The sequence below is a fragment of the Pristiophorus japonicus genome, chromosome 31 (assembly GCF_044704955.1).
Source record: "Pristiophorus japonicus isolate sPriJap1 chromosome 31, sPriJap1.hap1, whole genome shotgun sequence".
Lineage (NCBI taxonomy): Eukaryota > Metazoa > Chordata > Chondrichthyes > Pristiophoridae > Pristiophorus > Pristiophorus japonicus.
In genome coordinates, this window is record NC_092007.1 from 8,214,547 (window position 1) to 8,238,858 (window position 24,312).

The window sequence follows — 24,312 nt, forward strand, 5'->3', positions numbered from 1 at the left end:
GTGGTCTGGACACTCTCTCATCCCATGCACTGGGCACTCTCCTGTCCCGTGGTCTGGACACTCTCCCGTCCCGTGGTCTGGACACTCTCCCATTCCATGGACTGGACACACTCTCGTTCCATGGACTGGACTCTCTCTCGTCCCGTGGTCTGGACACTCTACCGTCCCGTGGTCTGGACACACTCTCGTCACATGGTCTGGACACTCTCCCGTCCCGTGGTCTGGACACACTCTCGTCCCGTGGTCTGGACACTCTCCCATCCCGTGGTCTGGATACTCTCCCATACCATGGACTGGCACACTCTCGTTCCATGGACTGGACACTCTCTCGTCCCGTGGTCTGGACACTCTCCCGTCTCATGGTCTGGACGCACTCTCGTTCCATGGACTGGACACTCTCTCGTCCCGTGATCTCGACAATCTCCCGTCCCGTGGTCTGGACACTCTCTCGTCCCGTGGTCTGGACACTCTCTCGTCCCGTGGTCTGGAAACTCTCCCGTCCCGTGGTCTGGACACTCTCTCGTCCCGTGGTCTGGACACTCTCTCGTCCCGTGGTCTGGACACACTCCCGTCCCATGGACTGGACACTCTCCAGTAATGTGGTCTGGACACTCTCCCGTCCCGTGGTCTGGAAACTCTCTCGTCCCGTGGTCTGGGCACTCTCCTGTCCCGTGGTCTGGACACTCTCTCGTCCTGTGGTCTGGACACTCTCCCGTCCCATGGTCTGGACACACTCTCGTTCCATGGACTGGACACTCTCTCGTCCCATCATCTGGACACTCTCCCATCCCGTGATAGGGACACACTCTCGTCCCATGGTCTGGACACTCTCCCGTCCCGTGGTCTGGACACTCTCTCGTCCCGTGGTCTGTACACTCTCCCGTCCGATGGTCTGGACACACTCCCGTCCCGTGGTCTGGACACTCTCATCCTGTGGTCTGGACACTCTCTCGTCACGTGGTCTGGACACTCTCTCTTCCCGTGGTCTGGACACTCTCCCGTCCTGTGGTCTGGACACACTCCCGTCCCCAGTTCTGAACACTCTCTCGTCCCGTGGTCTGGACACTCTCCCGTCCCGTGGTCTGGACACTCTCTCGTCCCATGATCTGGACACACTCCCGTCCCATGGACTGGACACTCTCCAGTAATGTGGTCTGGACACTCTCCCGTCCCGTGGTCTGGAAACTCTCTCGTCCCGTGGTCTGGGCACTCTCCTGTCCCGTGGTCTGGACACTCTCTCGTCCTGTGGTCTGGACACTCTCCCGTCCCATGGTCTGGACACACTCTCGTTCCATGGACTGGACACTCTCTCGTCCCATCATCTGGACACTCTCCCATCCCGTGATAGGGACACACTCTCGTCCCATGGTCTGGACACTCTCCCGTCCCGTGGTCTGGACACTCTCTCGTCCCGTGGTCTGTACACTCTCCCGTCCGATGGTCTGGACACACTCCCGTCCCGTGGTCTGGACACTCTCATCCTGTGGTCTGGACACTCTCTCGTCACGTGGTCTGGACACTCTCTCTTCCCGTGGTCTGGACACTCTCCCGTCCTGTGGTCTGGACACACTCCCGTCCCCAGTTCTGAACACTCTCTCGTCCCGTGGTCTGGACACTCTCCCGTCCCGTGGTCTGGACACTCTCTCGTCCCATGATCTGGACACTCTCTCATCCCGTGGTCTGGACACACTCCCGTCCTATGGACTGGACACTCTCCCGTAATGTGGTCTGGACACTCTCCCGTCCCGTGGTCTGGAAACTCTCTCGTCCCGTGGTCTGGGCACTCTCCTGTCCCGTGGTCTGGACACTCTCTCGTCCCGTGGTCTGGACACTCTCCCGTCCCGTGGTCTGGATACTCTCCCATCCCGTGGTCTGGACACTCTCCCGTCCCATGGTCTGGACACACTCTCGTTCCATGGACTGGAGACTCTCTCGTCCCGTTGTCTGGACACTCTCCCGTCCCGTGGTCTGGACACACTCTCGACCCGTGGTCTGGACACTCTCCCGTCCCGTGGTCTGGATACTCTCCCATACCATGGTCTGGACACTCTCTCGTCCCGTGGTCTGGACAATCTCCCATCCCATGGTCTGGACACACTCTCGTTCCATGGACTGGACACTCTCTCGTCCCGTGGTCTCGACAATCTCCCGTCCCGTGGTCTGGACACTGTCTCGTCCCGTGGTCTGGACACTCTCTCGTCCCATGGTCTGGACACACTCCCGTCCCGTGGACTGGACACTCTCCCGTAATGTGGTCTGGACACTCTCCCGTCCCGTGGTCTGGAAACTCTCTCGTCCCGTGGTCTGGGCACTCTCCTGTCCCGTGGTCTGGACACTCTCTCGTTCCGTGGTCTGGACACTCTCCCGTCCCATGGTCTGGACACACTCTCGTTCCATGGACTGGACACTCTCTCGTCCCGTGGTCTGGACACTCTCTCGTCCCGTGGTCTGGAAACTCTCCCGTCCCGTGGTCTGGACACTCTCTCGTCCCGTGGTCTGGACACTCTCTCGTCCCGTGGTCTGGACACACTCCCGTCCCATGGACTGGACACTCTCCAGTAATGTGGTCTGGACACTCTCCCGTCCTGTGGTCTGGAAACTCTCTCGTCCCGTGGTCTGGGCACTCTCCTGTCCCGTGGTCTGGACACTCTCTCGTCCTGTGGTCTGGACACTCTCCCGTCCCATGGTCTGGACACACTCTCGTTCCATGGACTGGACACTCTCTCGTCCCGTGGTCTGGACACTCTCCCATCCCGTGATAGGGACACACTCTCGTCCCATGGTCTGGACACTCTCCCGTCCCGTGGTCTGGACACTCTCTCGTCCCGTGGTCTGTACACTCTCCCGTCCGATGGTCTGGACACACTCCCGTCCCGTGGTCTGGACACTCTCATCCTGTGGTCTGGACACTCTCTCGTCACGTGGTCTGGACACTCTCTCTTCCCGTGGTCTGGACACTCTCCCGTCCTGTGGTCTGGACACACTCCCGTACCCCAGTTCTGAACACTCTCTCGTCCCGTGGTCTGGACACTCTCCCGTCCCGTGGTCTGGACACTCTCTTGTCCCGTGATCTGGACACTCTCTCATCCCGTGGTCTGGACACACTCCCGTCCTATGGACTGGACACTCTCCCGTAATGTGGTCTGGACACTCTCCCGTCCCGTGGTCTGGATACTCTCCCATACCATGGTCTGGACACTCTCTCGTCCCGTGTTCTGGACACTCTCTCATCCCGTGGTCTGGACACTCTCCCGTCCCATGGTCTGGACACACTCTCGTTCCATGGACTGGAGACTCTCTCGTCCCGTGGTCTGGGCACTCTCCTGTCCCGTGGTCTGGACACTCTCCCATCCCGTGGTCTGGATACTCTCCCATACCATGGTCTGGACACTCTCTCGTCCAATGGTCTGGACAATCTCCCATCCCATGGTCTGGACACACTCTCGTTCCATGGACTGGACACTCTCTCGTCCCGTGGTCTCGACAATCTCCCGTCCCGTGGTCTGGACACTGTCTCGTCCCGTGGTCTGGACACTCTCTCGTCCCATGGTCTGGACACACTCCCGTCCCGTGGACTGGACACTCTCCCGTAATGTGGTCTGGACACTCTCCCGTCCCGTGGTCTGGAAACTCTCTCGTCCCGTGGTCTGGGCACTCTCCTGTCCCGTGGTCTGGACACTCTCTCGTTCCGTGGTCTGGACACTCTCCCGTCCCATGGTCTGGACACACTCTCGTTCCATGGACTGGACACTCTCTCGTCCCGTGGTCTGGACACTCTCCCGTCCCGTGATCTGGACACACTCTCGTCCCATGGTCTGGACACTCTCCCGTCCCGTTGGCTGGACACTCTCTCGTCCCGTGGTCTGTACACTCTCCCGTCCGATGGTCTGGACACACTCCCGTCCCGTGGTCTGGACACTCTCATCCTGTGGTCTGGACACTCTCTCGTCACGTGGTCTGGACACTCTCTCATCCCGTGGTCTGGACACTCTCCCGTCCCATGGTCTGGACACACTCTCATCCCATGGTCTGGACACTCTCCCATCCCTTGGTCTGGACACTCTCCCATACCATGGTCTGGACACTCTCTCGTCCCGTGGTCTGGACACTCTCCCATCCCGTGGTGTGGAAACTCTCTCATCCCGTGGTCTCGACACTCTCTCGTCCCGTGGTCTGGACACACTTTCATCCCATGGTCTGGACACTCTCCCATCCCGTGGTCTGGAAGCTCTCTCGTCCCGTGGTCTGGCACTCTCTCGTCCCATGATCTGGACAATCTTGCATCCCATGGTCTGGACACTCTCTCATCCAGTGGTCTGGACACTCTCTCGTCCCGTGGTCTGGACACACTCCCGTACCGTGGTCTGGAAACTCTCTCGTCCCGTGGTCTGGGCACTCTCCTGTCCCGTGGTCTGGACACTCTCTCGTCCCTGGTCTGGACACTCTCCCGTCCCGTGGTCTGGATACTCTCCCATACCATGGTCTGGACACTCTCTCGTCCCGTGGTCTGGACACTCTCTCATCCCGTGGTCTGGACACTCTCCCGTCCCATGGTCTGGACACACTCTTGTTCCATGGACTGGAGACTCTCTCGTCCCGTTGTCTGGACACTCCCCCGTCCCGTGGTCTGGACACACTCTCGACCCGTGGTCTGGACACTCTCCCGTCCCGTGGTCTGGATACTCTCCCATACCATGGTCTGGACACTCTCTCGTCCCGTGGTCTGGACAATCTCCCATCCCATGGTCTGGACACACTCTCGTTCCATGGACTGGACACTCTCTCGTCCCGTGGTCTCGACAATCTCCCGTCCCGTGGTCTGGACACTGTCTCGTCCCGTGGTCTGGACACTCTCTCGTCCCATGGTCTGGACACACTCCCGTCCCGTGGACTGGACACTCTCCCGTAATGTGGTCTGGACACTCTCCCGTCCCGTGGTCTGGAAACTCTCTCGTCCCGTGGTCTGGGCACTCTCCTGTCCCGTGGTCTGGACACTCTCTCGTTCCGTGGTCTGGACACTCTCCCGTCCCATGGTCTGGACACTCTCTCGTCCCGTGGTCTGGACACACTCCCGTCCCATGGACTGGACACTCTCCAGTAATGTGGTCTGGACACTCTCCCGTCCCGTATTCTGGAAACTCTCTCGTCCCGTGGTCTGGGCACTCTCCTGTCCCGTGGTCTGGACACTCTCTCGTCCTGTGGTCTGGACACTCTCCCGTCCCATGGTCTGGACACACTCTCGTTCCATGGACTGGACACTCTCTCGTCCCGTCGTCTGGACACTCTCCCATCCCGTGATCGGGACACACTCTCATCCCATGGTCTGGACACTCTCCCGTCCCGTGATCTGGACACTCTCTCGTCCCGTGGTCTGTACACTCTCCCGTCCGATGGTCTGGACACACTCCCGTCCCGTGGTCTGGACACTCTCATCCTGTGGTCTGGACACTCTCTCGTCACGTGGTCTGGACACTCTCTCTTCCCGTGGTCTGGACACTCTCCCGTCCTGTGGTCTGGACACACTCCCGTACCCCAGTTCTGAACACTCTCTCGTCCCGTGGTCTGGACACTCTCCCGTCCCGTGGTCTGGACACTCTCTCGTCCCGTGATCTGGACACTCTCTCATCCCGTGGTCTGGACACACTCCCGTCCTATGGACTGGACACTCTCCCGTAATGTGGTCTGGACACTCTCCCGTCCCGTGGTCTGGATACTCTCCCATACCATGGTCTGGACACTCTCTCGTCCCGTGTTCTGGACACTCTCTCATCCCGTGGTCTGGACACTCTCCCGTCCCATGGTCTGGACACACTCTCGTTCCATGGACTGGAGACTCTCTCGTCCCGTGGTCTGGGCACTCTCCTGTCCCGTGGTCTGGACACTCTCCCATCCTGTGGTCTGGATACTCTCCCATACCATGGTCTGGACACTCTCTCGTCCCGTGGTCTGGACAATCTCCCATCCCATGGTCTGGACACACTCTCGTTCCATGGACTGGACACTCTCTCGTCCCGTGGTCTCGACAATCTCCCGTCCCGTGGTCTGGACACTGTCTCGTCCCGTGGTCTGGACACTCTCTCGTCCCATGGTCTGGACACACTCCCGTCCCGTGGACTGGACACTCTCCCGTAATGTGGTCTGGACACTCTCCCGTCCCGTGGTCTGGAAACTCTCTCGTCCCGTGGTCTGGGCACTCTCCTGTCCCGTGGTCTGGACACTCTCTCGTTCCGTGGTCTGGACACTCTCCCGTCCCATGGTCTGGACACACTCTCGTTCCATGGACTGGACACTCTCTCGTCCCGTGGTCTGGACACTCTCCCGTCCCGTGATCTGGACACACTCTCGTCCCATGGTCTGGACACTCTCCCGTCCCGTGGTCTGGACACTCTCTCGTCCCGTGGTCTGGACACTCTCCCGTCCGATGGTCTGGACACACTCCCGTCCCGTGGTCTGGACACTCTCATCCTGTGGTCTGGACACTCTCTCGTCACGTGGTCTGGACACTCTCTCATCCCGTGGTCTGGACACTCCCGTCCCATGGTCTGGACACACTCTCATCCCATGGTCTGGACACTCTCCCATCCCTTGGTCTGGACACTCTCCCATACCATGGTCTGGACACTCTCTCGTCCCGTGGTCTGGACACTCTCCCATCCCGTGGTGTGGAAACTCTCTCATCCCGTGGTCTCGACACTCTCTCGTCCCGTGGTCTGGACACACTTTCATCCCATGGTCTGGACACTCTCCCATCCCGTGGTCTGGAAGCTCTCTCGTCCCGTGGTCTGGCACTCTCTCGTCCCATGATCTGGACAATCTTGCATCCCATGGTCTGGACACTCTCTCATCCAGTGGTCTGGACACTCTCTCGTCCCGTGGTCTGGACACACTCCCGTACCGTGGTCTGGACGCCCTCTCGTCCCGTGGTCTGGACACTCTCTCGATCCGTGGTCTGGACACTCTCTCATCCCGTGGTCTGGACACTCTCTCACCCGTGGTTGGGACACTCTCTCATCCCGTGGTCTGGACACTCTCTCGTCCCGTGGTCTGGGCACTCTCCTGTCCCGTGGTCTGGACACTCTCCCGTCCCGTGGTCTGGACACTCTCTCATCCCGTGGTCTGGACACTCTCTCGTCCCGTGGTCTGGACACTCTCCCGTCCCGTGGTCTGGACACTCTCTCATCCCGTGGTCTGGACACTCTCCCGTCCCGTGGTCTGGACACTCTCTCATCCCGTGGTCTAGACACTCTCTCGCCCGTGGTTTGGACACTCTCTCATCCCGTGGTCTGGACACTCTCCCGTCCCGTGGTCTGGACACTCTCTCATCCCGTGGTCTGGACACTCTCCCGTCCCGTGGTCTGGACACTCTCCCATCCCGTGGTCTGAACACTCGCTCGTCCCGTGGTCTGGACACACTCCCATCCCGTGGTTTGGACACTCTCCCGTCCCGTGGTCTGGACACACTCCCGTCCCGTGGTCTGGACACTCTCCCATCCTATGGTCTGGACACTCTCCCGTCCCGTGGTCTGGAAACTCTCTCGTCCCGTGGTCTAGACACACTCCCGTCCCATGGTCTGGATGCCCTCCCATCCCGTGGTCTGGACGCTCTCCCGTCCCGTGGTCTGGACACACTCCCATCCCTTGGTTTGGATACTCTCGTCCCGTGGTTTGGACACTCTCGTCCCGTGGTCTGGAAACTCTCTAATCCCGTGGTCTGGACACTTTCCAGCCCCGTGGTCTGGACATTCTCTCGTCCCATGGTCTGGACACTCTCTCGCCCTGTGGTCTGGACACTCTCTCGTCCCGTGGTCTGGACACTCTCTCATCCCGTGGTCTGGACATTCTCCCGTCCCATGGTCTGGACACACTCTCGTTCCATGGACTGGACACTCTCTCGTCCCGTGGTCTGGACACTCTCCCGTCCCATGGTCTGGACACACTCTCGTTCCATGGACTGGACACTCTCTCGTCCCGTGGTCTCGACAATCTCCCGTCCCGTGGTCTGGACACTGTCTCGTCCCGTGGTCTGGACACTCTCCCGTCCCGTGGTCTGGACACTCTCTCATCCCGTGGTCTGGACACTCTCTCGTCCCGTGGTCTGGACACTCTCCCGTCCCGTGGTCTGGACACTCTCTCATCCCGTGGTCTGGACACTCTCCCGTCCCGTGGTCTGGACACTCTCTCATCCCGTGGTCTAGACACTCTCTCGCCCGTGGTTTGGACACTCTCTCATCCCGTGGTCTGGACACTCTCCCGTCCCGTGGTCTGGACACTCTCTCATCCCGTGGTCTGGACACTCTCCCGTCCCGTGGTCTGGACACTCTCCCATCCCGTGGTCTGAACACTCGCTCGTCCCGTGGTCTGGACACACTCCCATCCCGTGGTTTGGACACTCTCCCGTCCCGTGGTCTGGACACACTCCCGTCCCGTGGTCTGGACACACTCCCGTCCCGTGGTCTGGACACTCTCCCATCCCGTGGTCTGGAAGCTCTCTCGTCCCGTGGTCTGGCACTCTCTCGTCCCATGATCTGGACAATCTTGCATCCCATGGTCTGGACACTCTCTCATCCAGTGGTCTGGACACTCTCTCGTCCCGTGGTCTGGACACACTCCCGTACCGTGGTCTGGACGCCCTCTCGTCCCGTGGTCTGGACACTCTCTCGATCCGTGGTCTGGACACTCTCTCATCCCGTGGTCTGGACACTCTCTCACCCGTGGTTGGGACACTCTCTCATCCCGTGGTCTGGACACTCTCTCGTCCCGTGGTCTGGGCACTCTCCTGTCCCGTGGTCTGGACACTCTCCCGTCCCTTGGTCTGGACACTCTCTCATCCCGTGGTCTGGACACTCTCTCGTCCCGTGGTCTGGACACTCTCCCGTCCCGTGGTCTGGACACTCTCTCATCCCGTGGTCTGGACACTCTCCCGTCCCGTGGTCTGGACACTCTCTCATCCCGTGGTCTAGACACTCTCTCGCCCGTGGTTTGGACACTCTCTCATCCCGTGGTCTGGACACTCTCCCGTCCCGTGGTCTGGACACTCTCTCATCCCGTGGTCTGGACACTCTCCCGTCCCGTGGTCTGGACACTCTCCCATCCCGTGGTCTGAACACTCGCTCGTCCCGTGGTCTGGACACACTCCCATCCCGTGGTTTGGACACTCTCCCGTCCCGTGGTCTGGACACACTCCCGTCCCGTGGTCTGGACACTCTCCCATCCTATGGTCTGGACACTCTCCCGTCCCGTGGTCTGGAAACTCTCTCGTCCCGTGGTCTAGACACACTCCCGTCCCATGGTCTGGATGCCCTCCCATCCCGTGGTCTGGACGCTCTCCCGTCCCGTGGTCTGGACACACTCCCATCCCTTGGTTTGGATACTCTCGTCCCGTGGTTTGGACACTCTCGTCCCGTGGTCTGGAAACTCTCTAATCCCGTGGTCTGGACACTTTCCAGCCCCGTGGTCTGGACATTCTCTCGTCCCATGGTCTGGACACTCTCTCGCCCTGTGGTCTGGACACTCTCTCGTCCCGTGGTCTGGACACTCTCTCATCCCGTGGTCTGGACATTCTCCCGTCCCATGGTCTGGACACACTCTCGTTCCATGGACTGGACACTCTCTCGTCCCGTGGTCTGGACACTCTCCCGTCCCATGGTCTGGACACACTCTCGTTCCATGGACTGGACACTCTCTCGTCCCGTGGTCTCGACAATCTCCCGTCCCGTGGTCTGGACACTGTCTCGTCCCGTGGTCTGGACACTCTCCCGTCCCGTGGTCTGGACACTCTCTCATCCCGTGGTCTGGACACTCTCTCGTCCCGTGGTCTGGACACTCTCCCGTCCCGTGGTCTGGACACTCTCTCATCCCGTGGTCTGGACACTCTCCCGTCCCGTGGTCTGGACACTCTCTCATCCCGTGGTCTAGACACTCTCTCGCCCGTGGTTTGGACACTCTCTCATCCCGTGGTCTGGACACTCTCCCGTCCCGTGGTCTGGACACTCTCTCATCCCGTGGTCTGGACACTCTCCCGTCCCGTGGTCTGGACACTCTCCCATCCCGTGGTCTGAACACTCGCTCGTCCCGTGGTCTGGACACACTCCCATCCCGTGGTTTGGACACTCTCCCGTCCCGTGGTCTGGACACACTCCCGTCCCGTGGTCTGGACACTCTCCCATCCTATGGTCTGGACACTCTCCCGTCCCGTGGTCTGGAAACTCTCTCGTCCCGTGGTCTAGACACACTCCCGTCCCATGGTCTGGATGCCCTCCCATCCCGTGGTCTGGACGCTCTCCCGTCCCGTGGTCTGGACACACTCCCATCCCTTGGTTTGGACACTCTCGTCCCGTGGTTTGGACACTCTCGTCCCGTGGTCTGGAAACTCTCTAATCCCGTGGTCTGGACACTTTCCAGCCCCGTGGTCTGGACATTCTCTCGTCCCATGGTCTGGACACTCTCTCGCCCTGTGGTCTGGACACTCTCTCGTCCCGTGGTCTGGACACTCTCTCATCCCGTGGTCTGGACATTCTCCCGTCCCATGGTCTGGACACACTCTCGTTCCATGGACTGGACACTCTCTCGTCCCGTGGTCTGGACACTCTCCCGTCCCATGGTCTGGACACACTCTCGTTCCATGGACTGGACACTCTCTCGTCCCGTGGTCTCGACAATCTCCCGTCCCGTGGTCTGGACACTGTCTCGTCCCGTGGTCTGGACACTCTCCCGTAATGTGGTCTGGACACTCTCCCGTCCCGTGGTCTGGAAACTCTCTCGTCCCGTGGTCTGGGCACTCTCCTGTCCCGTGGTCTGGACACTCTCTCGTTCCGTGGTCTGGACACTCTCCCATCCCATGGTCTGGACACACTCTCGTTCCATGGACTGGACACTCTCTCGTCCCGTGGTCTGGACACTCTCCCGTCCCGTGATCTGGACACACTCTCGTCCCATGGTCTGGACACTCTCCCGTCCCGTGGTCTGGACACTCTCTCGTCCCGTGGTCTGGACACTCTGTCGTCCCATTGTCTGGACACACTCACGTCCCGTCGTCTGGAAACACTACCGTCCCGTGGTCTGGACACACTCCCGTCCCGTGTTCTGGACACTCTCCCGTCCCGTGTTCTGGACACTCTCCCGTCCCGTGGTCTGAACACTCTCTCGTCCCGTGGTCTGGACACTCTCACGTCCCATGGTCTGGACACTCTCTCGTCCCGTGCTCTGGACACTGTCTCGTCCCGTGGTCTGAACACTCTCCCGTCCCGTGGTCTGGACACTCTCTCGTCCCGTGCTCTGGACACTGTCTCGTCCCGTGCTCTGGACACTGTCTCGTCCCGTGGTCTGGACACTCTCTCATCACGTGGTCTGGGCCGTCTCCGGTCCCGTGGTCTGGACACTCTCTCGTCCCGTGGTCTGGGCGCCCTCTCGTCCGTGTCCGTGATGCCATCTGCCGCGATCTTCCTCCCCAGGGATTTTGCCTCTGGCATCGGGAAGACACATTCGGATGTTCTTGGCCGGAGTCCCACTCTGCTTGGTCAGCCTGGAGCCTCTTCCATCGTAGCGAAGAGGTCGTCGGTTTTTGGTGGTGGGCACCGTGCCTGTCCCGCTGCTCGGTTGATCTTTACCTCCTCGTGGTCGTGCTGGGCGGCCTGTGCCTCGGGGATCTGCAAATGGATCTGAATTCAGAAGAATGAGAGGTGATCTTATCGAAACGTATCAGATTATGAGGGGGCTTGACAAGGTGGATGCAGAGAGGATGTTTCCACTGATGGGGGAGACTAGAACTCGGGGGCACGGTCTCAGAATAAGGGGTCGCCCATTTAAAACTGAGATGAGGAGGAATTTCTTCTCTCAGAGGGTTGTAAATCTGTGGAATTCTCTGCCCCAGAGAGCTGTGGAGGCTGGGTCATTGAATATATTTAAGGTGGAGATAGACAGATTTTTGAGCGATTAGGGAGTGAAGGGTTATGGGGAGCGGGCGGGGAAGTGGAGCTGAGTCCATGATCGGATCAGCCATGATCTTATTAAATGGTGGAGCAGGCTCGAGGGGCCGAATGGCCGACTCCTGCTCCTATTTCTTATGTTCTTATGTAACCATTACCCTTTGCTTCTTGCCTCTGAGCCAATTTTGGATCCAACTTGCCACTTTGCCCTGGATCCCATGGGCTTTTACTTTCGTGACCAGTCTGCCGTGTGGGACCGTATGAAAAGCCTGACTGAAATCCATATACACAACATCGTATGCACTGCGCTCATCGAACCATCCTGGTCAATCTCCTCCGCACCCTCTCCAAGGCCTCTCCATCCTTCCTAAAGTGTGCGGTCATCTGAATTGGCCAGTACATTATTTTAAAGAAAGACCAGCTTTTCTACAGCGCTTTTCATGTCCATCGGACATCCCATCGCGCTTTACAGCCAATGAAGTACTTTTTGAAGTGTATTCACTTTTGTAATGTTTTCCACATTATTTCTCTGCAAGCTCCTGCAAATCCCCTGGGAGGACAGACGCACCAACGTTAGCGTCCTCGACCAGGCCCAACATCCCCAGCATCGAAGCAGTGACCACACTCGACCAGCTCCGCTGGGCAGGGCCACATTGTTCACATGCCTGACAGGAGACTCCCAAAGCAAGTGCTCTACTTGAGAACTCCTACACGGTAAGCGAGCCCCAGGCGGGCAGAGAAAACTGTTGTGCATCTGTAAAGCATGCACTCCCATGTTCCGCCACCAGGGAGCGCATCCCCTGAAGTCCCAAGGGATCCCAGCATCCCTTGGGAGCACTGTATATAAGCCGGCCCCTAAGGCCTGTTCCTCACTCTGGAGTGTCTTATTAAAGACTGAGATCACTGTTACTTTAACCTCCCTGTGTGCAGTCTCATCTCTGTTAGGAACACAATAACTGGCGACGAGAATATGAATCCAACGCAAAGATGCAGCAAACTGTGGGCATCTGGGGGAAGTTCTCGGAGGGTGGGGACTGGGAAGCCTATGTCGAACGGCTAGACCAGTACTTTGTAGCCAACGAGCTGGATGGAGAAGGAATCGCTGCAAAAAGGAGAGCGGTCCTCCTCACAGTCTGCGGGGCACCGACCTACAGCCTCATGAAGAATCTTCTGGCTCCGGTGAAACCCACAGATAAGTTGTATGAGGAGCTGTGTACACTGGTTCGGGAGCATCTTAACCCAAGGGAGAGCGTGCTGATGGCGAGGTATCGGTTCTACACGTGCCAGCGATCTGAAGGTCAGGAAGTGGTGAGCTACGTCGCTGAGCTAAGGTGACTTGCAGGACAATGTGAGTTTGATGGCTACCTGGAACAAATGCTCAGAGACTTTTTTGTACTGGGCATTGGCCACGAGACCATCCTACGAAAACTTTTGCCTGTAGAGACACCGACCCTCAGTGAGGCCATTGCGATAGCACAGGCGTTTATGTCCACCAGTGATAACACCAAACAAATCTCTCAGCACACAAATGCTAGCAATGTTCATAAATTAACTGGAACTGTGTTTGCGAGCAGAAATGTACAGGGCAGAACCCACGAGTCTGCAACTGCCAGCAGGCCTCAGGTGACCCAGATGACTCAGAGTTCCCAACAAAGGATGAATGCAAGGCAATTCACACCTTGTTGGCGTTGTGGAGGCTTCCATTCAGCCTAATCATGCCGCTTCAAAGGGTATGTTTGCAAGAGCTGTGGAACAATGGGGCACCTCCAATGAGCTTGCAGACGAGCTGCAAGCTCTGCAAAACCTGTTAACCATCACGTGGCAGAGGAAGATCGGTCCATGGTGGATCAAAGCAATTTCGAACCTGAGAGAGAGGAGCAGATGCTGAAGTACACCGGGTGCACACATTTTCGATGAAATGTCCACCTATAATGCTAAACATAAAATTGAATGGCTTACCCGTAGCCATGGAACTGGACACTGGCATTAGCCAATCCATCATGAGTAAAAAGATGTTTGAGAGACTGTGGTACAACAAAGCATTCAGACCAGCCCTGAGCCCCATCCACACAAAACTGAGAATGTACACCAAAGAGCTTATCACTGTCCTGGACAGCGCCATGGTCAAGGTCACCTACGAGGGCACGGTGCACAAACTGCCACTCTGGATTGTCCCGGGCGATGGCCCCACACTTGGTGCTTGGAAGGAGCTGGCTGGGCAAAATCCGCTGGAACTGGGATGACATCCGACCGCTATCACATGTCGATAAGGCCTCATGTACCCAGGTTCTTAACAAATGTCCTTCCCTTTTTGAGCCAGACATTGGAAACTTTTCTGGGGCAAAGGTGCAAATCCACTTGGTCCCAGAGGCACGACCCATTCACCACAAGGTGCGAGCGGTACCTCACATGATGAGGGAGAGAGTGGAAATCGAGTTGGACAGGCTGCAACGCGAGGGCATCATCTCCCCAGTGGAATTCAGCGAGTGGGCCAGCCCGATTGTTCCAGTACTCAAAAGTGATGGCACAGTCAGGATTTGCACCGATGATAAAGTAACTATTAATCGTTTCTCGCTACAGGACCAATACCCGCTACCTAAGGCAGATGACCTATTTACGACGGTGGCAGGAGGCAAGACGTTCACCAAGCTCGACCTGACTTCGGCCTACATGATGCAGGAGCTGGAGGAGTCTTCGAAGGGCCTCACCTGCATCAACACGCACAAGGGACTGTTCATCTACAACAGATGCCCGTTTGGAATTCAGTCGGCTGCTGCGATCTTCCAGAGAAACATGGAAAGCCGACTCAAGTCAGTACCACACACGGTGATCTTCCAGGACGACATATTGGTCATGGGTCAGGACACCGCCGAGCACCTACAAAACCTGGAGGAGGTCGGGAAGCACCGCCACCGCCACCATTGAAGCCTGAGGGCCATATTTGCCACCCACGGCCTGCCTGACATACTGGTCAGTGACAACGGGCCATGTTTCACCAGTGCCGAATTTAAAGAATTCATGACCCGCAATGGGATTAAACATGTCACCTCGGCCCCATTTAAACCAACCTCCAATGGGCAGGCAGAGTGGGCAGTACAAACCATCAAACAGAGCCTTAAACGAGTCACAGAAGGCTCACTCCAAACCCGCCTGTCCCGAGTACTGCTCAGCTACCGCACGAGACCCCACTCGCTCACAGGGGTGCCCCCAGCTGAGCTACTCATGAAAAGGACACTTAAAACTAGACTCTCGCTGGTTCACCCCAACCTGCATGATCAGGTAGTGAGCAGGCGGCAGCAACAAAATGTAAACGATGGTCGCGCCACTGTGTCACGGGAAATTGATCTGAATGACCCTGTGTATGTGCTAAACTATGGACATGGGCCCAAGTGGATCGCGGGCACGGTGATAGCTAAAGAAGGGAGTAGGGTGTTTGTCGTCAAACTAGACTATGGACAAATTTGCAGAATGCACCTGGACCAAACGAGGCTGCGGTTCACAGACTGCCCTGAACAACCCACAGCAGACACCACCTTTTTCGAGCCCACAACACACACCCAAAGGATCAACGACACCACCCCGGACCAGGAAACCGAACCCATCATGCCCAACAGCCCAGCAAGGCCAGGCTCACCCAGCAGCCCTGCAGGGCCAACAACACGCCAGCCCAGCGAGGGCACAGCCAACACACCAGAACAGACATTTGTACCGAGGCGGTCCACCAGGGAAAGAAAGGCTCCCGACCGTCTCACCTTGTAAATAGTTTTCACTTTCACTTTGCTGGGGGAGTGATGTTGTGTATCTGTAAAGCATGCACTCCCATGTTCCGCCACCAGGGAGCTCATCCCCTGAAGTCCCAAGGGATCCCAGCATCCCTTGGGAGGACTGTATATAAGCCGGCCCCTAAGGCCTGTTCCTCACTCTGGAGTGTCTTATTAAAGACTGAGGTCACTGTTACTTTAACCTCCCTGTGTGCAGCCTCATCTGTGTTAGGAACACAACGAAACGTTACAAGGGACCACCCTCAAAGCCTCCCTGATAAAGTGCAACATCCCCCACCGACACCTGGGAGTCCCTGGGCCCAAAGACCAGTCCCGCCCTAAGTGGAGGAAGTGCATCCGGGAGGGCGCTGAGCACCTCGAGTCTCGTCGCCGAGAGCGTGCAGAAAACAAGCGCAGGCAGCGGAAGGAGCGTGCGGCAAACCAGTCCCACCCTCCCCTTCCCTCAACCACTGTCTGTCCCACCTGGGACAGGGACTGTGGCTCTCGTATTGGGACTGTTCAGCCACCTGAGAACTCACTTTTAGAGTGGAAGCAAGTCTTCCTCCACTCCGAGGGACTGCCAATGGTGACGATGATATTTTCCACTTTGGCTTTACAGGGCGATGTGTTTATCGGACGTGTGAACCGAGCACATGTCTCCAACGACCTCGGCTTGAAATATCTCCGCTATCTCCTGTCGTTTCCCCGCCCCCTGTCCCCAGCCCAAGGCTCCTGAGCCTGACCAGTGAGTTTCCATAGGCAGCTGGCTTTTCCTGGAGTGTATAAATACCGACGGCTCTCGCAGAGCTGACTGTGACAGGGAGTCGCTCTTCAACACTACGATGAAAGTTCTGCTCCTCTCACTGCTCTTGGTCGCTGGGGGTAAGGTCGAAAGTTCTCTCACTGGACAGGATGGGGCCGGGCAGGAGATATGATTGCGGTGAACAGGGAACTCAATGATGTGTTAGCCTTTATTGCGAGGGGGGGTTGGAGTATAAAAAGAAAGATTGCGCCTTTCACCACCACCAGACGTCCCAAAGCGCCTCACAGCCAATGAAGTACTTTTGGAGTGTGCTCACTGTTGTATTGTGGGAAACGCCGCAGGCAATTTGCGCACAGCAAGCTCCCACACACAGCAATGTGATAATGACCCGGATCATCTGTTTTTGTTATGTTGGCTGAGGGATAAATATTGGCCCCAGGACACCGGGGAGAACTCCCCCTGCTCTTCTTCCAAATAGTGGCCATGGGATCTTTTACATCCACCTGAGAGGGCAGACGGGGCCTCGGTTTAACGTCTCATCCGAAAGACGGCCCCTCCGACAGTGCGGCGCTCCCTCAGTACTGCCCCTCCGACAGTGCGGCGCTCCCTCAGTACTGCCCCTCCGACAGTGCGGCGCTCCCTCAGTACAGCCCCTCCGACAGTGCGGCGATCCCTCAGTACTGCCCCTCCGACAGTGCGGCACTCCCTCAGTACTGCCCCTCCGACAGTGCGGCATTCCCTCAGTACTGCCCCTCTGACAGTGCGGCACTCCCTCAGTACTGCCCCTCCGACAGTGCAGCATTCCCTCAGTACTGCCCCTCTGACAGTGCGGCACTCCCTCAGTACTGCCCCTCCGACAGTGCGGCGCTCCCTCAGTACTGCCCCTCCGACAGTGCGGCACTCCCTCAGTACTGCCCCTCCGACAGTGCGGCATTCCCTCAGTACTGCCCCTCTGACAGTACGGCGCTCCCTCAGTACTGCCCCTCCGACAGTGCGGCGTTCCCTCAGTACTGCCCCTCCGACAGCGCAGTGCGGCGCTCCCTCAGTACTGCCCCTCCGACAGTGCAGTGCGGCGCTCACTCAGTACTGCCCCTCCGACAGCGCAGTACGGCGATCCCTCAGTACTGCCCCTCCGACAGTGCGGCGCTCCCTCAGTACTGCCCCTCCGACAGTGCGGCACTCCCTCAGTACTGCCCCTCCGACAGCGCAGTACGGCGCTCCCTCAGTACTGCCCCTCCGACAGTGCAGTGCGGCGCTCCCTCAGTACTGCCCCTCCGACAGCGCAGTACGGCGCTCCCTCAGTACTGCCCCTCCGACAGCACAGTACGGCACTCCCTCAGTACTGCCCGTCCGACAGCGCAGTACGGCGCTCCCTCTGTACTGCCCCTCCAACAGTGCTCCAACGTGATCTCATTGAATGGCGGAGCAGGCTCGAGGGGTCGAATGGCCGACTCCTACTCCTATTTCTGATGCTCTTGATATTTATTGATATATTGGTGCTATGCTGCTTGTTTGGTGACCTCCATTTTATGCATTTTCAATTGCAGCTGTTGCCTCCTCAGATGATAAGATTGTCGGAGGCTCTGAATGCAGTCCTCACTCTGTACCATGGCAGGCATCTCTTGATCTTGGCTACCACTCGTGTGGTGGAGCTCTGGTTAGCGACCGCTGGGTGATATCTGCCGGCCACTGTTGGTATTAGTAAGTGTCTATGTGGTCCTTGTCTCAAGGAGGAGTCCAGTTGGCCCATTGCCCTCTTGCCCTCTCTCTGAAAGATCCACCCTGTTCAATCCTATTCATAGAATCACCGAGATTTGCAGCGCGGGAGGAGGGCCATTTCGGCCCATCGTGTCCGTGCCGGCCGACCAAGTGCTACCCAGCCTAATCCCACTTTCCCGCTCTGGGTCCGTAGCCCTGTAGGTTACGGCACTTCAAGTGTACATCCAGGTACTGTTTAAATGTGGTGAGGGTTTCTGCCTCTACCACCCTTTCAGGCCGTGAGTTCCACCCCAGACCCCCACCACCCTCTGGGTGAAGACATTTCCCCTCAAATCCCCTCTAAACCTCCCCCCAATTACTTTCAATCTGTGCCCCCTGGTTGTTGACCCCTCTGCCAAGGGAAACAGGTCCTTCCTATCCACTCTATCCAGGCCCCTCATCATTTTATACACCTCAATCAGGTCTCCCCTCAGCCTCCTCTGTTCCAAAGAAAACAACCCCAGCCTATCCAATCTTTCCTCATCGCTAAAATTCTCCAGTCCCGTCAACATCCTGGTAAATCTCCTCTGCACCCTCTCCAGTGCAATCACATCTTTCCTGTAATGTGGTGACCAGACCTGGAATTCAGAAGAAGGAGAGGTGATCTTATCGAAACGTATCAGATTATGAGGGGGCTCGACAAGGTGGATGCAGAGAGGATGTTTCCACTGATGGGGGAGACTAGAACTAGGGGGCATGGTCTTAGAATAAGGGGCCGCCCATTTAAAACTGAGATGAGGAGGAATTTCTTCTCTCAGAGGGTTGTAAATCTGTGGAATTCTCTGCCCAGAGAGCTGTGGAGGCTGGGACATTGAATATATTTAAGGTGGAGATAGACAGATTTTTGAGCGATAAGGGAGTGAAGGGTTATGGGGAGCGGGCGGGGAAGTGGAGCTGAGTCCATGATCGGATCAGCCATGACCGTATTAAATGGCGGAGCAGGCTCGAGGGGCTGAATGGCCGACTCCTGCTCCTATTTCTTATGTTTTTCTGTTCTGAGCCTTGTGTCGTGTTGCAGCCCCCAGTACATGAGGGTGCGGCTCGGGGCACACGACCTGAGGTTGGGCTCGGCCTCCGAGCAGTTCATCGACGTGGAGAGCATCTACTGGAACCCGGACTACAACTACCAAACCCTCGACCACGACATGATGCTAGTGAAGCTGGTCCGGACCGCCAAGCTGAGCAGAGATGTTTCTGCCATCGCACTCCCCACCGAATGCCCCCTGCCCGACACCCAGTGTGTGGTCTCGGGGTGGGGGAATGTCTTGTCCGAAGGAGGTGCGTGGAGCCTGACGGGAGAGGGGGGGGTGTCAGCGTAGAGGGAGCTTTACTCTGTATCTAACCACGTGCTGTACCTGTACCTGCCCTGGGAGTGTTTGATGGGACAGTGTAGAGGGAGCTTTACTATGTATCTAACCCCCTGTACCTGCCCTGGGAGTGTTTGATGAGACAGCGTAGAGGGAGCTTTACTCTGTATCTAACCCCGTGCTGTACCTGCCCTGGGAGTGTTTGACGGGACAGTGTAGAGGGAGCTTTACTCTGTATCTAACCCCGTGCTGTACCTGTACCTGGGAGTGTTTGATGAGACAGTGTCGAGGGAGCTTTACTCTGTATCTAACCTCGTCCTGTACCTGTACCTGCCCTGGGAGTGTTTGACGGGACAGTGTAGAGGGAGCTTTACTCTGTATCTAACCCCGTGCTGTACCTGTACCTGCCCTGGGAGTGTTTGATGGGGACAGTGTCGAGGGAGCTTTACTCTGTATCTAACCTCGTCCTGTACCTGTACCTGCCCTGGGAGTGTTTGATGGGACAGTGTAGAGGGAGCTTTACTCTGTATCTAACCCCGTGCTGTACCTGTACCTGCACTGGGAGTGTTTGATGGGACAGTGTAGAGGGAGCTTTACTCTGTATCTAACCCCGTGCTGCACCTGCCCTGGGGAGTGTTTGGTGGGACAGTGCAGAGGGAGCTTTACTCTGTATCTAACCCCGTGCTGTACCTGCCCTGGGAGTGTTTGATGGGACAGTGCAGAGGGAGCTTTACTCTGCATCTAACCCCATGCTGTACCTGCCCTGGGAGTGTTTGATGGGACAGTGTAGAGGGAGCTTTACATGGGACCGGAACCAATGTCCTAGGGGGAGTGTTTGCTGGTGCTGTTGGGGAGGAGTTAAACTAATATGGCAGGGGGGTGGGAACCAATGCAGTTAGACAGAGGGAAACAAAAAGGAGACAAAAGCAAAAGACAGAAAGGAGATGAGGAAAAGTGGAGGGCAGAGAAACCCAAGGCAAAGAACAAAAAGGGCCACTGTACATCAAAATTCTAAAAGGACAAAGGGTGTTAAAAAAACAAGCCTGAAGGCTTTGTGTCTTAATGCAAGGAGTATCCGCAATAAGGTGGATGAATTTACTGTGCAAATAGATGTTAACAAATATGAGGTGATTGGGATTACAGAGACGTGGCTCCAGGATGATCAGGGCTGGGAACTCAACATCCAGGGGTATTCAAAATTCAGGAAGGATAGAATAAAAGGAAGAGGAGGTGGGGTAGCATTGCTGGTTAAAGAGCAGATTAATGCAATAGTTAGGAAAGACATTAGCTTGGATGATGTGGAATCTATATGGGTAGAGCTGCAGAACACCAAAGGGCAAAAAACGTTAGTGGGAGTTGTGTACAGCTCTCCAAACAGTAGTAGTGATGTTGGGGAGGGCATCAAACAGGAAATTAGGGGTGCATGCAATAAAGGTGCAGCAGTTATAATGGGTGACTTTAATATGCACATAGATTGGGCTAACCAAACTGGAAGCAATACGGTGGAGGAGGATTTCCTGGAGTGCATAAGGGATGGTTTTCTAGACCAATATGTCGAGGAACCAACTAGGGGGGAGGCCATCTTAGACTGGGTGTTGTGTAATGAGAGAGGATTAATTAGCAATCACGTTGTGCGAGGCCCCTTGGGGAAGAGTGACCATAATATGGTGGAATTCTGCATTAGGATGGAGAATGAAACAGTTAATTCAGAGACCATGGTCCAGAACTTAAAGAAGGGTAACTTTGAAGGTATGAGGCATGAATTGGCTAGGATAGATTGGCGAATGATACTTAGGGGGTTGACTGTGGATGGGCAATGGCAGACATTTAGAGACCGCATGGATGAACGACAACAATTGTACATTCCTGTCTGGCGTAAAAATAAAAAAGGGAAGGTGGCTCAACCGTGGCTATCAAGGGAAATCAGGGATAGTATTAAAGCCAAGGAAGTGGCATACAAATTGGCCAGAAATAGCAGCGAACCTGGGGACTGGGAGAAATTTAGAACTCAGCAGAGGAGGACAAAGGGTTTGATTAGGACAGGGAAAATAGAGTACGAGAAGAAGCTTGCAGGGAACATTAAGGCGGATTGCAAAAGTTTCTAGAGATATGTAAAGAGAAAAAGGTTAGTAAAGACAAACGTAGGTCCCCTGCAGTCAGAATCAGCGGAAGTCATAACGGGGAACAAAGAAATGGCAGACCAATTGAACAAGTACTTTGGTTCAGTATTCACTGAGGAGGACACAAACAACCTTCCGGATATAAAAGGGGTCGGAGGGTCTTGTAAGGAGGAGGAACTGAGGGAAATCTTTATTAGTTGGGAAATTGTGTTGGGGAAATTGATGGGATTGAAGGCCGATAAATCCCCAGGGCCTGATGGACTGTATCCCAGAGTACTTAAGGAGGTGGCCTTGGAAATAGTGGATGCATTGACAGTCATTTTCCAACATTCCATTGACTCTGGATCAGTTCCTATCGAGTGGAGGGTAGCCAATGTAACCCCACTTTTTAAAAAAGGAGGGAAAGAGAAAACAGGGAATTATAGACTGGTCAGCCTGACATCGGTAGTGGGTAAAATGATGGAATCAATTATTAAGGATGTCACAGCAGTGCATTTGGAAAGAGGTGACATGATAGGTCCAAGTCAGCATGGATTTGTGAAAGGGAAATCATGCTTGACAAATCTTCTGGAATTTTTTGAGGATGTTTCCAGTAGAGTGGACAAGGGAGAACCAGTTGATGTGGTATATTTGGACTTTCAGAAGGCTTTCGACAAGGTCCCACACAAGAGATTAATGTGCAAAGTTAAAGCACATGGGATTGGGGGTAGTGTGCTGACATGGATTGAGAACTGGTTGTCAGACAGGAAGCAAAGTGTAGGAGTAAATGGGGACTTTTCAGAATGGCAGGCAGTGACTAGTGGGGTACCGCAAGGTTCTGTGCTGGGGCCCCAGCTGTTTACATTGTACATTAATGATTTAGACGAGGGGATTAAATGTAGTATCTCCAAATTTGTGGATGACACTAAGTTGGGTGGCAGTGTGAGCTGCGAGGAGGACGCTATGAAGCTGCAGAGTGACTTGGATAGGTTAGGTGAGTGGGCAAATGCATGGCAGATGAAGTATAATGTGGATAAATGTGAGGTTATCCACTTTGGTGGTAAAAACAGAGAGACAGACTATTATCTGAATGGTGACAGATTAGGAAAAGGGGAGGTGCAACGAGACCTGGGTGTCATGGTACATCAGTCATTGAAGGTTGGCATGCAGGTACAGCAGGCGGTTAAGAAAGCAAATGGCATGTTGGCCTTCATAGCGAGGGGATTTGAGTACAGGGGCAGGGAGGTTTTGCTGCAGTTGTACAGGGCCTTGGTGAGGCCACACCTGGAGTATTGTGTACAGTTTTGGTCTCCTAACCTGAGGAAGGACATTCTTGCTTTTGAGGGAGTGCAGCGTAGGTTCACCAGACTGATTCCCGGGATGGCGGGACTGACCTATCAAGAAAGACTGGATCAACTGGGCTTGTATTCACTGGAGTTCAGAAGAATGAGAGGGGACCTAATAGAAAAGTTTAAAATTCTGACGGGGTTAGACAGATTAGATGCAGGAAGAATGTTCCCGATGTTGGGGAAGTCCAGAACCAGGGGACACAGTCTAAGGATAAGGGGTAAGCCATTTAGGACCGAGATGAGGAGAAATTTCTTCACCCAGAGAGTGGTGAACCTGTGGAATTCTCTACCACAGAAAGTTGTCGAGGGCAATTTACTAAATATATTCAAAAAGGAGTAAGATGAAGTCCTTACTACTAGGGGGATCAAGGGGTATGGTGAGAAAGCAGGGATGAGGTACTGAAGTTGCATGTTCAGCCATGAACTCATTGAATGGCGGTGCAGGCTCGAAGGGCCGAATGGCCTACTCCTACACCTATTTTCTATGTTTCTATGTTTCTCTGTATCTAACCCCGTGCTGTACCTGCCCTGGGAGTGTTTGATGGGCAGTGCAGAGGGAGCTTTACTCTGTATCTAACCCGAGCTGTACCTGCCCTGGGAGTGTTTGATGGGACAGTGTGGAGGGAGCTTTACTCTGTATCTAACCCCATGCTGTACCTGTACCTGCCCTGGGAGTGTTTGATGGGACAGTGTAGAGGGAGTTTTACTCTGTATCTAACCCGAGCTGTACCTGCCCAGGGAGTGTTTGATAAGACAGTGTAGAGGGAGCTTTACTCTGTATCTAACCCCCTGTACCTGCCCTGGGAGTCTTTGATGGGACAGTGTAGAGGGAGATTACCTCTGTATACATTTAAAGGAAAGGTAATGATTCTTGACCATGTATAACAGACAAATTTTGCTTTTACTTGCAAAGTGTCAATGCCTAATACACTGCAGTGTGCGACGATTCCGTTAATGAGTGATGCTGTCTGTAATGGTGCCTACACTGGAATGATCACCAGCACTATGATCTGTGCCGGATATATTGAGGGTGGAAAAGATGCTTGTCAGGTAGGTGTGGCTTAACCATCAGTTGGCAAACATTTATCGGCAGACCATCCCGTGGCATTGATCCTGGTTCAAGCGCACCATGTTTTAGTCGGTGAGAATGTTCATAGACCATAAGATCACAAGAACTTGCATTTATATAGCACCGTTCACAACCTCAGGATGTCACAAAGAGCCGATTGCTGTTGGTGGGAGCTTGCTGTGCGCAAATTGGCTGTTGCGTTTTCTACATTAAATGGTAACTGCACCGTAAAAAGGATATCACAGCCGATGAGGTCCTTTTTACAGTACAGTTACCATTGTA

The 24,312-nt window shown here is 55.6% G+C and overlaps 1 protein-coding gene across 1 annotated transcript in view; it reads left to right on the forward strand.

The window, feature by feature from the left end:
- LOC139240327 (trypsin-10-like) overlaps positions 1-24,312 on the forward strand; it is a 38,355-nt gene that overhangs the window by 12,702 nt on the left and 1,341 nt on the right. The window contains exons 2-5 of the mRNA XM_070868800.1: positions 17,996-18,149; positions 19,225-19,484; positions 22,496-22,508; positions 23,891-24,011. Of these exons, the coding sequence (XP_070724901.1) occupies positions 17,996-18,149; positions 19,225-19,484; positions 22,496-22,508; positions 23,891-24,011 (548 nt within the window). The remainder of the gene's footprint in view (positions 1-17,995; positions 18,150-19,224; positions 19,485-22,495; positions 22,509-23,890; positions 24,012-24,312) is intronic.